General features: G+C 34.4%; 1 protein-coding gene across 4 annotated transcripts in view; it reads right to left on the bottom strand.

Annotated features, from left to right (window-relative positions):
* LOC138711717 (spindle assembly abnormal protein 6 homolog) overlaps positions 1–15,118 on the bottom strand; it is a 43,432-nt gene that overhangs the window by 15,084 nt on the left and 13,230 nt on the right. The window contains exons 6-11 of one of the 4 annotated variants that reach the window (XM_069842871.1): positions 14,718–14,875; positions 13,113–13,272; positions 11,921–11,989; positions 8,398–8,541; positions 2,990–3,197; positions 664–865 (exon numbers count right to left, since the gene is read on the bottom strand). In XM_069842871.1, coding sequence (XP_069698972.1) covers positions 819–865; positions 2,990–3,197; positions 8,398–8,541; positions 11,921–11,989; positions 13,113–13,272; positions 14,718–14,875 — 786 coding nt within the window. In that variant the 3' untranslated portion in view covers positions 664–818. The other 3 variants (XM_069842872.1, XM_069842869.1, XM_069842870.1) reach the window with 3 other exon arrangements.

Raw genomic sequence — 15,118 nt, 5'->3', positions numbered from 1 at the left:
CTGTAGTTGGAATAGTAACAAACCTGTGAAATACCCGAGAGCAACAAATACTCTCTAGGAATAGCTAGCCTAGTGAGTGCTCGTAAAGCTTCCCCACCTACCGGTGGGAGGCCTTAGCCCTCAAGGGATGTTATAGGTTAAATTCACTCATATATGAATGAAATTCATTCATTCATATATGAAATGTGCAGGGACTGGACAAAAAAAGCGTATTACACGGGATAGCGTAATAAGCGGGCGTGTCTTATCAAGGTTTTACTGTATCTCCTTTTCTCCCTCAACCTCTAAGGAAAGTGAACTAGGTTTTTTTTTTAAATAATACTCAAGTTCATTTCATATTTGTTTTATTTTATAAAAAAAAATACAGGCACACACAACATATACATTCAACTCTCGTCCATAATAACTACTGAGGTGATGCGACCGACCTATCATCTGGCAGAGAGTAGGCTTCCTCCGACAGTGGTGGAGGTGTCGACCAAAATTCGGTGGGCGGTGATGGCAACTGAGACGGTGGAAACATTGGCGTGCTTCTGGTACACCGCAGTCGTTGAAGTTGCAGTGTGATGAGCACAGGGGTGGCGAATGCTGGGTCCATTCATCTGCCGGCAGCGGTTGCGGCATCGGCGGACGCTGCAGGTCTGCAGTCAGGCAGAATCCAAAAAAAAAAAAGCATTTAGACAGTTTGCAACACATCGTACATTGGACACAGACACACATAAAGTCATGTCTATACTTACGGTTAACCAGTGCTGTATTTGTGGATATCTGTACACTTCGCAATCTCCTGCGCACCCATAGATAGTTGCAGCCGGCTGTCAGATGTGGCTGGCTGCATTGTACCACATGCCATATGCCGTCGCAGCTCTCCCGGTGGTACAGGACACAGTAGTTCATATTACTGATGTATCTTGCCATACAGACGAGATTCCTTTTTACAGTATACAAATACTTTGCCGCCTTATCATGTCGGTCAAGGCCTCGGTCAATGTTCTTAAAGTTGATAAGACTGCACCGTTGTTTTTCCCTTGGACCCGTTCTCTGGTCCGCAATTGGACATTATTATTAAACAATGCGGAGTGTATGTCACTTACGGTTTATTATTACTGAACAGTTCACATCTGTAAATACACACAGTAGTAAAAACTTGGTGCGTTTATGATTTGGTGCACATGTTGCAAAATGTCTTTTTCCGATTTTACATGTATCAAGTTTTTATGATGTGCTGAGATAATGTATAATTTAAACTTCGGCGCTAAACTGGAGAATTCCCACGGTATCTTTGAACCGTGCCGTTACGTTTAGCACCAAATTTAAGTAAATACACAATCTTGCCAACATAAGAACACGACATTGGTGTGTGGCGTCATTGGAGGGAGAAATTCGTTTCTTTTCTCTCTCTACATCCTTCGTTCTGAACATTACTGAGAGATAGCACCACTGTTAGCTACAAGACATATTTGCGCAAATATATTGAAGTAGATTACGTGACTTAGGTGAGAGTCTCGAGACAAAACAGTTTTGCTATATTTCTTTTTTTTATTAAATGTTAAGCACAGGAACGCCATTTCGTAATTTTATTTAAGAAACAAGCCAAACAAATTATCTTTGCATCAAAAACGGATGCTCCCTGGACCAAATTATCGTATTTTATAATTGTTTGAATGCAACAGAAGCCAGAAGTCTTGCGCTTGACTAATGCAGTGAAAGTTTAAGATTATAGTCGCGAATTTTACTACCACCATTTCGATTGTGTTTTGTTTGGCACGGCTCAGTGACTAGTGGCCAGCGAGTAACTTCGACTATCGACATTTCTCTGCCGTGGGTATTATCCAGTTGTTCCAACTTCGGAATATGTATGGTAAGACTTTCCTGTGTTAAATTTCAACGTACCTCGTTTACATGTGTCGACCTATTTATGGGTCATCTTCAGAACTGGTCGTTATTGGTCTTGGCGCCACTTGTTCTATTTCCTGTGAGGGTGTGTTCCTGTGGTATAGTGTAGAGTCACAGAGTGTGTGTGTTTTGAAGTTGAGTTGTGTGTTGAGAATTTCGTTGGGGTGTGTTTTCGTGTGTCTGTATATTTCATATTGTTCTAGTGTGTTTAGTTTCTGGCTTTTTGGTTGGATGTGTAGTATTTCCATGTCTGTTGACGTTACAAAACACCTCCACATATGCAGAACACATCACAAATGCTAACTACACCCACAGAGACATCAACACAGACATAGAAATACTACACATCCAACAAAAAGCCAGAAACTAAACACACTAGAACAATATGAAATATACAAGTGGCGCCAAGACCAACAACGACCAGTTCTGAAGATGACCCATAAATAGGTCGAAACATGTAAACGAGGTACGTTGAATTTAACACAGGAAAGTTTTACCATACATATTCCGAAGTGATACAGTGTTAAAACTTGTGTAATCAAGATGTATAATTTAAACTTGATATCTCCATTCGTAAACCCTGCACATTTTAATTCTATAAGTAAGTTGTCTAATCTGATACAGTAACTTCCAACACTATCTTCGTACAATGTATAGGCTGCTACCAATCTAGTATAATACAGTCACGAAACTTGGAATGATTTTTTGCATTTCTCGCGATAGTTGCTAGCCGCTTGGAGCGCTGTGAGTACTAGGAACAATAGACTGTGTCACTGCCATCGTGATCTAATACAGGCCGTAAGGCAGGCCATGTGACTCACTTAACCCGATCACGAAGGGCGGTATTTCAACCATATAAATTAATTGGAATGCTTAAAGAGTAACATATATTTCTCTAAAGTGTAGTGTAATTGCATTAATAACATTTAAAACAATGATTATGAGACACTTCAGACATAATTCACTTGCAAGTTAAGGTGTAATATTATTTTTGGTAACACACACTATAATTATGTAAACATACATGTTTACAAAATGAATTGCATATAAATACTGTAGTGAAATATTTTCAAACACAATATGTAGTACTTACAGTGTTTGTTGCTGGTCAGAGCTTCTTCCTTCTGATTTAATTTTTCTTTTGTAGTTTGAAGTAACTCCGATAATTCTTTTTCAGTTGCTTTCAAATCACCAACTTTCTTTTTCAGCTCCTCTGTCTCTTTCTCTAGAGCTGTTTTGTTACTGTCTCGCTGGGCCAATATGGATTCTTGCTCCAGTATTATCTTTGTTCGAAGTTTAATCTGTGTAGATCCAAATAATGAACACAATAAGAAACAAATTACTTCTAACTAATTTCATTGCATAGTCTTAAAAATATTGTACGTAGTATTCTTATATCAGTATGCAATTTGTTACTTCAGACGAGATATAGCTGCACATTATTTTCCACAGAAAAAACATTCACAGTGCAGGAGATTCAGCATAACTACAATCTATTGAGAATAAAAACTAATTTATAAAGACTACATTAATTAACTATGCATGTAGCACATATGGGAAACTCCATATAGAGCAGCCGTGGCGAGAACGTGACTCGCGAGACATTGTGGCTCGCAGTGATTCAAATTTCAAATTTATTTACAATTTACATTTGAATTGAATACATATGAATAGATACCCGAAATGAGCATATGCTCGTGCTCGGGTACAGTCCAGTAGTCTACATAAATTTTACAGGGTTCAAATAATAATGCTGATGAAATAAATAATAGTAACAACAATAATAATAATAATAGAATAATCGTGACAGAAATGATACAAAGATTGTAATACAAAATAATTAATTAATAATAATAACAATAATAATAGTATTAATAATAATAATAATAATAATAATAATAATAATAATAGTGATAAAACAAAAATATTTACAATAATAAAATAAATACTAAGACGGATAAAATAAAATATAAAACCACTAGCGAGAGTTAACACAACTTAAATAAGCATATAATAACCGGAAAAAATGCCAAACTCGAAAATCAACAGAAAAGTTCGTTGTATCGCAGACAGCAACTGCCGTATTGACATTGTGTTGTGCATTAATGGTAGTAGGGGGGAGCTGAAAGTCTACGTAACTGCCGTTCTCTTCTAATCTTCTCGTAAAATAATGGGAAGTTAATGCTGTAAAAACAAAATATCTACGAGTCAAACTGTTCATTATTACCAGGATAAATACAAATAATACTGAAATATATTAATCGAGTCTCAGTTATAGATCTCTCCTTTTGTGCAAGAGGTATCATATCAAAATATTTTATGAATGGCGGGGAAAATATAAATGTCAATAACTTTCTAGTGACAAGATATAGTGACAAGATATAGTGACAAGTACAATCAGGTGTATATGTGGCGATGCTAAGAAATCATTTATTGGAGATATACACTGTTATTAATTAAGAAAATGATCTATTTATATTTATTACAATGTTTTATCTTATAGGGTACATGCATCAGATAAATACAATAAAAATTAGTACCATATAATGCTAGTAACACTTAAAAAAATTATAATAAATTTATAATAGCTGTGCATTTCGCTTGCTTCTAACCTCCGCCAACCCCCACCCTCTCACTCACTGGAGTCAAACTCCGTTCCATTTGTATTTGTCTCTGACCTGCGAGTGGCATATGTCTCTCTCGAAACCATGTACGAAAGTTCCGAGTAGGATGGGAGGACGCATTTTTTTGCTGTCAATATGGTGAGAATATTAAATGTATGATTTGTTCACAAGTATTACGAGGAAAACGGTTGTATAACATAAAACGGCATTATACTACATGTTACTCGTGAAACATTAAAAGGTTAAGTGTTATTGTTATCATCATCATCATCATCATCATCTTCATCATCTCTGCATGTCGACCCTTTTTCAGCAGATGTACGAATAATGCAGTTAGCTCTTCAATTTGAACTCACTGATTTACTGTGCGATGTCAAATGAAAGCTAGATGTAAGGACTTGACAAATGTTGAACTTTCAAGTCTTTGCCAAAAAATAAATATCCGAAGCTTCGTTCTTTCGCTTGCTCTGTTGAAGCCATGTTCGCTACAACTTACGTTTGTGAAAAATTATTTTCAACAATTAAAATAGTAAAAACCAAATTTAGATCACGACTGACAGACAAATACCTTCGTGATCAACTACGACTGGCAGTAAGTGACATAATTCCTGATTTTGAAACTGTGTCGCAGAGACATTCTGAAGACAGTTAATTTTAGGTTGTGATATTGTTCATTTCTTTCGTTACACGTACTAAACATTAGTTTGTAGCCTTGTACTGTATAAAATTATATTTAAGTGCTTGACGTAAGGAAAATGAAGTCCGTTAATAAGTCAGAAAGTTGCTTTGCTTCCCCTTCGGGTGTCCGCCCCCCTCCATAGGTGCTATGCATGTTGCAGGTTACACAGTGGCTCGGCGCACGATTACATTTTCGCCACCGCTAATATAGAGTGTTAGTTGGGAGATCAGAGGGAAAAAGACCTTCGGGGAGGCCAAGACGTAGATGGGAGGATAATATTAAAATGGATTTGAGGGAGACAGGATATGATGGTAGAGACTGGATTAATCTTGTTCAGGATAGGGACCAATGGCGGGCTTAAGTGAAGGTTCTCTAAAAGCCATAAGTAAATAAGTAATTCTTAAGAGCACTTTACAGCATTCCATGCGAGACTATAAGAAGCTTCTAGTCCACACCTGTGGAGTAACGGTTAGCGCGTCTGGCCGCGAAACCAGGTGGCCCGGGTTCGATTTCCGGTCGGGCAAGTTACCTGGTTGAGGTTTTTTTTCAGGGTTTTCCCTCAACCCAATATGAGCAAATGCTAGGTAACTTTCGGTACTGGACCCCGGACTTATTTCACCGGTATTATCACCTTCATCTCATTCAGATGCTAAATAACCAAGATGTTGATAAAGCGTCGTAAAATAACCTAATAAAAAGAAACTTCTATACGTGAATGTGGTCACTACCAGCTCAGAAAAGAAGTTTCCTTAGAAGAGTTTAGCTAGCACAATGTTCTTGAGTGTATGCTCTTTCTTTTTTATACAACAATGCAAAAAGAGCAATCTAAGTATATCAGTATAATGAAAAGTTTGTAATTCAGTTACTACCGGTAATTTAATATCACTAGAATTCAGTCATGAAAGTAGTGATGACTTCACGCTATTTTCTCCATAGACGAAAAATGAGACAGCAGAGTGAACTGAATGGAGTGAATAAGCCATGGGGTATCATATCATAATGCTTCACACTCTCATTATGATTATAATTCGTTTCATATTGATATGCACCTGAAGAATACACCATGCTTTGCTAACGGTAAACAACCTTCATTATTAGTTTTAAAGTTAAAAAACTGTTACAGTAATAGCATATATACAGAATATCCCATAACCCTTAGGACACTCCCGTAACTAGTGTATTTTAGAGTATCTAAAAATAATTTTGTGCTTGCATTATAGGTTTGACCAAAGCCTACCATTTGGAGAACAGTTGAACGTCAGTCAAGGAAAGAAAAGAAGTTATAGAACAACGAATTATCAACAGTAATCTCACTAGACGTTTTGATTTATCTAGAGAAAATCAAAACTCGAGTGGGATTTAATTGACTATTACACGATTAGAAGAAAGTATATAAAGATTAGAAGTAACGAAGTACTCCAATACAATAAAATATTAATTGACTTACGAAAATACAACTGACTTCAAATGTATTATTGTACCATCTCAGCATTACAAATATTACGCTAGATGCATGCTAGATGGCAGTAGTGTCTTTATACACTGTAATGATTATTAGTCAATAAATCTTAATATTAAACAATCTCTGATACGTGACTATCCATAATATCATATAGCAGAAGTTCTTTTTATCCTCTCAGAGCAGACATAACCTAACTAATATACACAAGTGTTAGAAAAGTTTTAATTAACGACGATGACATAAAAAATAAACATGAATAATTTTAAAAGGAATAATTATTGAATGTACAATTTTCAAATTTGAATGTGGTTGGTGGTTCAATTGATGTGATATTGGACGTGTGCTTAATAGAAGTGGAACTCGTTGATTTAGGCCTACATGGTGTATTCAACTTATTCAGGATTGCCGAATGGTGCTCTTCATTTATTTGTAAATCGGATTTCAGAAGATGCATAGGTATGATCAGTGATTTTTATTAATTCTTGTTCTTGAATGCCAATGCAAGTCATATTTGAAACTGCTGTGCATCGACTGGAGTGGTTTGTAATTTTCTGTTTCTTTGACGTCCAGACCAGCGCAGTTTCAAATGTTGGCAAACAAAGAAACAAATGCTAGGGACGCGATAAAATTAAACAAATGCTAGGGACGCGATAAAATTGTGCGATAAGCAGCCATGATTGGTTGAAATACGTCCTTTCGTACTGTTTTATTGGTCAAAAGTAGTATGACATAGTAAGAGTGTAATAGTCAGAGGAAAATTCTTTTGACAACACATATTAATCACACTTCAAAATTCGTTCTTTCCAGACAGGGAAATTAGACTTCACGACGTATTTTAAACAAGTATAAAGAAATATCCTTATGCAATTCAGCAATGTCTGACTTTCTACGAACCAAATATAGCCTCTCTAGCATAATTAATGCACTCTTTTTCTTCATTCTGTTTTTCATGTTCTCTTTTGTGGTTTGACGTTTTCCAATTTATTTATTTTATTTCATTTCATTTTAATTAAATTTAATGTAATTTAACTTTTATTTTATTTTACTTTCTTGTTTATTTACATACTTTATACATTTAATTGATTTATTTAGTTAATTTAAGTAATTTTTATTTTACTTTATTTACTTATTTGTTTCATTAATTTATTTATTACATTTACTATCATATCACTTGCTTGTTGTATAAAAATGTTGCCATGTTCCTTATAAATAATCATGTATCGGATGTGGTATCTGTATTGCTGTTTTTCTGTGGATATTAAGAGAATTGTCAATTTTATATGAAGATTACCACAAATTACAGTCAAATAGAGAAAAAGTGTCAAGGTTTATTGATATATTTCAACTGTCAATGAAGGTATTCATTTTTTAATCTCTTTCCACATAACATTTTGGCCTGTACCAAGTGTCAAAACTCACACACATAAGTACTGTATCGTCTACATCTAATAATGACAGAAATTGATTCAAACTGCATTGTAGTCCATGGCAAATAAAATGGTTTATAGAAATCACAAGTTTTCATAACAAATTGTAACTGTCAGTTCGTATATAGGCCTAATTTTAAATTAATTCATAGTTTGGCATCCTCAAAAATCGTCTGTGAAAACATAAATGTAACTCTAAATCGCATTTGACCAAGCAGGGTTCACATAAAAAAAAAGAACAAAAAGTACGAAAAAAGAAAAAAAAACACACACACACATGCACACGAATCAATCTCATTTTTCACAAACCTTTGCCTTCAGGATTGGAAACTCGTTCTGAAATGATGTTATTATATCATTAGCATTAGTGTTTTCTTCTGTGAGAGTCTGAAGAGAGTTATTGAGCCTCGCAATTTCACTATTTTTCTTAACAATATTCTCCTCTAGAAGATTCTGCAACATAACGGAAATCAAGTGCACTTCTGAAACTTAATGACACAGATTCTTGTTTACACACAAATACTGAAGAGACAGATGTGTCTTATTTCAAACCTGTCTATACATACTGAGAAAACTATTAATGAGCTCGTGTATTAAATATTGAGAGGAAGAAGGATTTCACAATTTTCAGCTTAAAAGAAGTTGGTCGTGAATGTGGAGTGGAAACATGATCCTGTGTGCAATGTGTTTTGGGAGCTATTCAATTTAAATGGTAGTAAAGGCTATATGGAAGAAGTATAGATTAGACAAAGGGAGAAATCGTCCATCTATCCGCAATATGCGGAACCCGAATCACGCAATCCATGAATGTGTTCACATTTTGAAAATGTACATATGGAAAAAAAGGAATCGTGTAGCAAAACAAGGGAAAACTTTAAATGTATATTTCTTGGCTGCCCAGTTCCGTGCAAAAAATTATACTAAATTTATACCTTGACCAAAACTACTTCCGACTTGACAGTTTACAGAGAAGGGGAGCAGTGTTGTCATGTTGCTCATCTTTCGTGTAAGCGAGTGCGCTGCCGATAGAGTGCAGTAATGAACGGCTGACATGAACACATTTCTAACCAATTTGTTGAACACTAGGCATTAAAATTTGTATACATTATTATTTTTATTAGTATATTACAATTATGATTATTATTACTATTATTATTATTATTATTATTATTAGTAGTAGTAGTAGTACCGGTATTCTTCAACGTAATACCATTAGAAAATCATCGAAAAGACTGTAAGCTGTAAAACAGGTTTAAATTTAATACGAAGCCTCTACTTTTATGAGTGTCGGTATTATTCAATGTAATATTGTTAGAAAGACGTTGAAAAAATTTTAAACTATAAAAATATTTATGATTAAAAATCTGCACGGCCTTTTTCTTTTCCAATATCGATAACAGTGCTCTTATTAATTTTAACACAAGCAGCAGTTCTCATTACGACTTGCGCCAAAGGTAAAAGAGGCCTGCCATTATCTTGTTCCCTCTCAAAATACTCTCTTAGATAACACACCATCTCCCAAGCTTGACTCTTTAATGGGGCACCTTGTACAGTATTCTTTGTTCTCCGCCTGCCTTTCCTTCTTTCCGACATTGCACAAGTCACCTGTTTAGAAACTCTCTCAGAAACTAGAAAATACAAACTCCACCAATGACAACGAAGATAATACGTGTAATATAATTTAAACATAATAATTATCGATACACTGAAACAATAATACAACTAAGGGTCGAATTCATAGTCGTCACTTATAAAATGAGGAAACACTTAAGTAATGAGCATTTCCTTAGCACTTATTTCAGATCGTATTGCAGAGACGCTACTCATTCATATGCCCTGAGCATTCCCTTGACATCGAAAGAAATATGGCAACATGGCTAGACGTGAGCGCTTTCCTACATTCAATTGTTTTCCAGCGCCTTCGAATTGTTAAATCGGCATTATTGTCATACAGAAGTAAGTATTATAGAGCTAAAAATTATACAAGATGTCCAGAAAGCATTTTACAGAAAAGAAAGAAGTGAGCTAAGATAACTAGTTATGAAATATGGAGATATCGTCGAAAGTAAAAAAAAATTGATAATAATTGTTCTCTCCAAAAGAAGAAATTGACATGGAACAAAATTGCAGTTGAGTTTAATGCAAACTCCGGAAATATTCCTCTAAGTAAATCATTTTAAATTATTTTTCAGTTATTTTTATGCTAAACAAAGTGGAAATGATATATGATAATTACGCAAATTTTAACAGCTTATTCCTAGGGTAGAATACAAACAAAAATTCAAATAACACTTTGTTGGGACGTGAATACTTTTCGAAAAAAAAATGCCGCTTAAATCTACCTGAAATGCTGCTGTATCATAAAATCTCAAAGCAACCAGTACTTTCAGCAGTGGCGAAATCGGTAAGCCTCATTGTTGTATTGTGAAATGAAATGAGAGACACCAGAATATTCACAACAGTGTTCTTGTCGAAACGGTATCTCCTCTTAAATTGTTGATCATTATACATCTCTAAAGGGTTCTCCATATCTCTGATATATCTTTTGCTTGCTGAAACTCATTTTCATATTGATTACAGAACTCAATAAATTAAATTAAATCATAATCATCATCTATTGTATACCGAATCAGCTGATTACAATGCATGTGAGGAAACACTTGAGTAAGCTGACAAGCTACCTTATTTGAATAAGTGTTCACTTCAGTGCGATTTATGAATTGGAAATTATTATAAGCAACTGCTTAAGGGTTTCCTTACGATAAGTGTTGACTATGAATTCGGCCCTAAATAATATTTTTAATTCACATAAAGTATGCGCTAACGAGCCATCTCAAAGTCATGCCGGGCCGTGGTATCACGTGCAACTTGTAAACATAGACATGGCAACACCGTCCCGTTACCATGGTTACGCATCACTCGTGATTGGTTGATTTGAATGGTTGCCATGGTAACATGCTAAAAGCGCCATTTGTCAGGTCGGAAGTTGTTTTGGACAGACCATAGTAAAAAGATTTAATGAAACAGGTTCTATAAATGATGTGATGTGGATTATGCATCACACCAGACACGAGATTGGCAACACTTCCAGTAGCTACTGTGAATAAGGTCAGTACCAAATGTTATTAATTTAACATAGGTAAGTTTTAATCTGGCAAAGTGTTTCGAGTTTGTGGATGCAAGCAGCAGCAGTAATGGGGGGGGGGGGTGGAGTCCTTGCTATTGGTTGACTGACAGAAACACGGGGAACGTTTATTCAGACCAGTGGCGTATACAGGTTAAAGGGTTTGGGCTACCACTGACCCTATTATTACACAAAATATATCTAACAATTACTTTAATTTTAATTACTATGGTAAAACTAATAATACAAAATTATTACATTATGTTATATTATAAACTTTTTCTTTTGTAATTTCCTTGGGCTACCGCCGGTAGCCCGCAAAATACGCCCCTGATTCAGACTCACTGTACTAAACGTTACTTGTGTGAGGCATGATCTGTTGCACAATCTGTGTACTAAAATAATGATCAATTTACTGTCAGCTTCAAGAAAAAATCTATATATCTGAATTCTTAAATTACAGCTTAAGTTGTGATTAAGCATATAATCATATTGTATATTTTTCCGAGTTAACTGCTAGAATCAAAGATTACTGATAAATAACTTAAATCTAAAACCGGGCTTGATCTTGTATCATAACCCCATTTGGAGGCATTGCTAAACAATCAGCAAACCAACATTTATGTTTTCTTCTAACAGGTACATACATTATCATTCCCATTTATACTGCTATTAAATTATGTGAAAGTTGCTATTGCAGTCGCTCACCTTCTTCTCTTCACCAGCTTTGAGCAAGTCTTTCTGCTGTGTAAGGAGCGCACTTTTGTCCTTCAACTCCTAATAAAAAGAAGCAGTTTTATGTCAGACTGAATCTAAAATTTCTCAATTCTTGTGTGAGAAGATTTAGACACTAAAATATATTAATTACAATGGAATAAAAGCTCGGCTTGGACAATTCTATTCTCTGTAATGTTAAAGGATTTAAATGCCATAAAAGGTCCAGTCACAAAGATCACCAAATGCTAACTCATTTCCCTATTACAGTTTCTTGATCGTTTCATCTTGTAAGATAATGGTAAATATATATTTATGCTCGACCATGCCGAAATGTAGTAATTATACACCTGGTAGCAGTCCTTTAATGCATGTCATTAAAGTACACCTACTCATTAAAGTACAGGTGTTCAGCCAATGACAACTCAGCTTACAGGTGTTCAGCCAGTGACAAGTCAGCTTTGTACCGTTATAAAACCGCAAGTATCGATTATTCTCGGATATGCAATCGAAAGAGAATTAGCGAAAAGTCACGGAGGCTGGAAATCCAATACTGTCGCAGAAGGTTATGTTCTGTTACTATAATAATTAGCGTTAATTGTAAATAATATTCAAATAAATTCAATTTGTCATCTCGTTTTTCAATGTCGAATTCAATAATCAAGGTTATATCAAGTTTAACGGGATTATATCAAGGTCAATGACATTATTGTTCCTCGGAAAAAATCAATACTTTCGCGTCTGCGCACATCTCACAATTCACGACCTAGAACAAGGTCACTTCCGATCTTGTCAGATACAAATAAAATGTATACATCTGAATAATTTCAAGTTAGAAATATGGTCGAGCATAAAAAGTCGTATGAAACTCGCCTATAATGGTAATTAAGAAGCTTGTATGAAAATTATGAAACTCGCTTGCGCTCGTTTCATAAACATCCATACTCACTTCTTAATTACTATCATTATAGGCTCGTTGCATAATGTACTATTTTCACACACTCTGTGAAAATATAAATGAATAAGTAAGCTGAAATTAAGAATTAATAAACGAAAGAATAAACAAATGAAGAAATGAGTGAATCGATTAATGGAAGGCAAATAGAAAGACAAATGTATGAGCAAGGAATAAACCACAAAATGAACGGGCAATTACTAATAAAATAAACTAATAAAAATGTCTTACTTGTTCAAGCATTGCATATTTTTTCTTCGTCAAGTTCAAATTCTTCTCCTTCTCATGATAACCAGCATCAAGTTTCGAATTTTGACTAAGCAACATGGTTACTTCCTGTTGCAGGGAACAGTTTTCTTTGTACAAGGAGTCTATCTTATTGTTCAGGTCTCTGTGTTAAAAAAATAATAATTCCAATTAGGAAGAAATTTATTGATATTTCAGTACATTTATTTTAAGTATTTTAAAAATGTCTTTTACTAATCTTTACAGTAAATGGCCTTAGCTTTAATATAAACCTGCTATCCCAAGAATGCATACACACATTATACTATCATTATACAGCAGTATCACTGAGTGTTAATATAATATACTCTCGATTATCCGAGCTAATAACTGAGAAGAGGTATCCAGTTAATGCGAAAAAACTAATAATACGAAAGTTTATTATTTTGCGTGTTGTTGTTTTCTAATGCCAGGCGTTTGACAATAAAGTCATTTGACCTCTTACACTCCAATATTTTTCAAAGATATTATCATGGTCAGCCACGGAAGCACAGATTTTGAGGTGTTCCGAATCCATTTCTTGGTTTGAGTTGCACAATGGGCAGTTAGGGGACTGATATATTCCAATTCAATTCAGTTTGCCCATTAGACATACAGTTTTAGGCTTCGTCAGAATACATTGAAAAAACATATAAATACATATTAAAAAACACTAATAACAGAAACAGTAAAATTTAAGTAATACAATGAAAACGTGAAATAATTTGAAACTTTTAAATTGAAGAAAACTAACTAAATTGCAATTAAATTTATTTATTAAAATACAATTTCATACAAATTTGTGTTAAAAAACTCATCAACAGAAAAATAATTGTAACTAATCTAAATAACTTTATTTATTAAAAAACAATTTCGTGTGAATTTATGTGAAGAAGCTCATCTACACAGTAGAAAGGATTAATTAAAAGCCAATTATAAAATCTAGCTTTGGAACTATTGGTTGGTAACTTATAATATTGACTGAGAAGCTTATTATATAATTTCATCCCCATGACAGAAAAATTTGTACTAGTTTTATGTAATCTACAGTATGGGATATTAATTTGTTCAATATTTATAATTTCATGATCATGTATATTGGCTATTAATGAGTAATTGTCTATATTTTGTTGAGTGTAAAGGACTAGGTCGTATATATATAAATTTATGACAGTTAATATCTGTGATTGTTTGAAAAGAGGTCGACAATGTTCAAGATAGTTTGATTGACATAGAATTCTATGCAGGTGTTTGGCCAAACAATCATGGCCTGTTGCCAATCTAAATGCAGCTACAGACGATATATTGGTCAAAAGTAGTCTGATGTAAAAGTGTAATAGTCAAAGTAAAACATACAGTTATGACATTTGTGTAAAAAGTAGCATTGATCAATATTACAGTATAACGAACTTTCGGTATATGATAACGAAAATAACGACAGGGTCCCTAGAAATTCGTTAAAACATTTGACTGTATAGGCCTACACAACCAAAGCTACTGTGTTAGACTGAAACGAAAAAACATACATGCCAAAAAAAAAAATCCAAAAAAGTTAAAACAGGCATTACTAACCTCAATCTTGAATCTGTTTGACAATTCTGCTCAATCAGCAATTTCTTTTCCGTTTGCAATTCCTCTACAAGGAGCTCAAAGCTCTTCTTAGTCTCCAGAATAATTGTTTGTAATTGCTTTTTTTCATTTTCAAAGGCTTCCCTCATGTCCTGCTGTACCTAAAGAATGAAAGTTACAATTCTTATTTTTCAAGATTTTTTTAAAGGAATTTCCAAATGTGTTTACATAAGGAAATGGCTAGATCTCATAGACAAGGCCAACCACGGTTCAGTCAAGCAATGACTCTTCATTAATAGCATTGGAGTTCAGTCCTTAACATATCTGTGAGATTTATAGTGAAGAAAGTAACTGAGAGGCAAATTCTCTTTTAGTGTCGTGGTTTCTCCTGTTATGGCAGACGA

The sequence above is a fragment of the Periplaneta americana genome, chromosome 13 (assembly GCF_040183065.1).
Source record: "Periplaneta americana isolate PAMFEO1 chromosome 13, P.americana_PAMFEO1_priV1, whole genome shotgun sequence".
In the NCBI taxonomy this organism is placed as follows: Eukaryota; Metazoa; Arthropoda; class Insecta; order Blattodea; family Blattidae; genus Periplaneta; species Periplaneta americana.
Note: the sequence above shows the minus strand (reverse complement) of the source record. Positions and strands in the feature narration are given on the sequence as shown.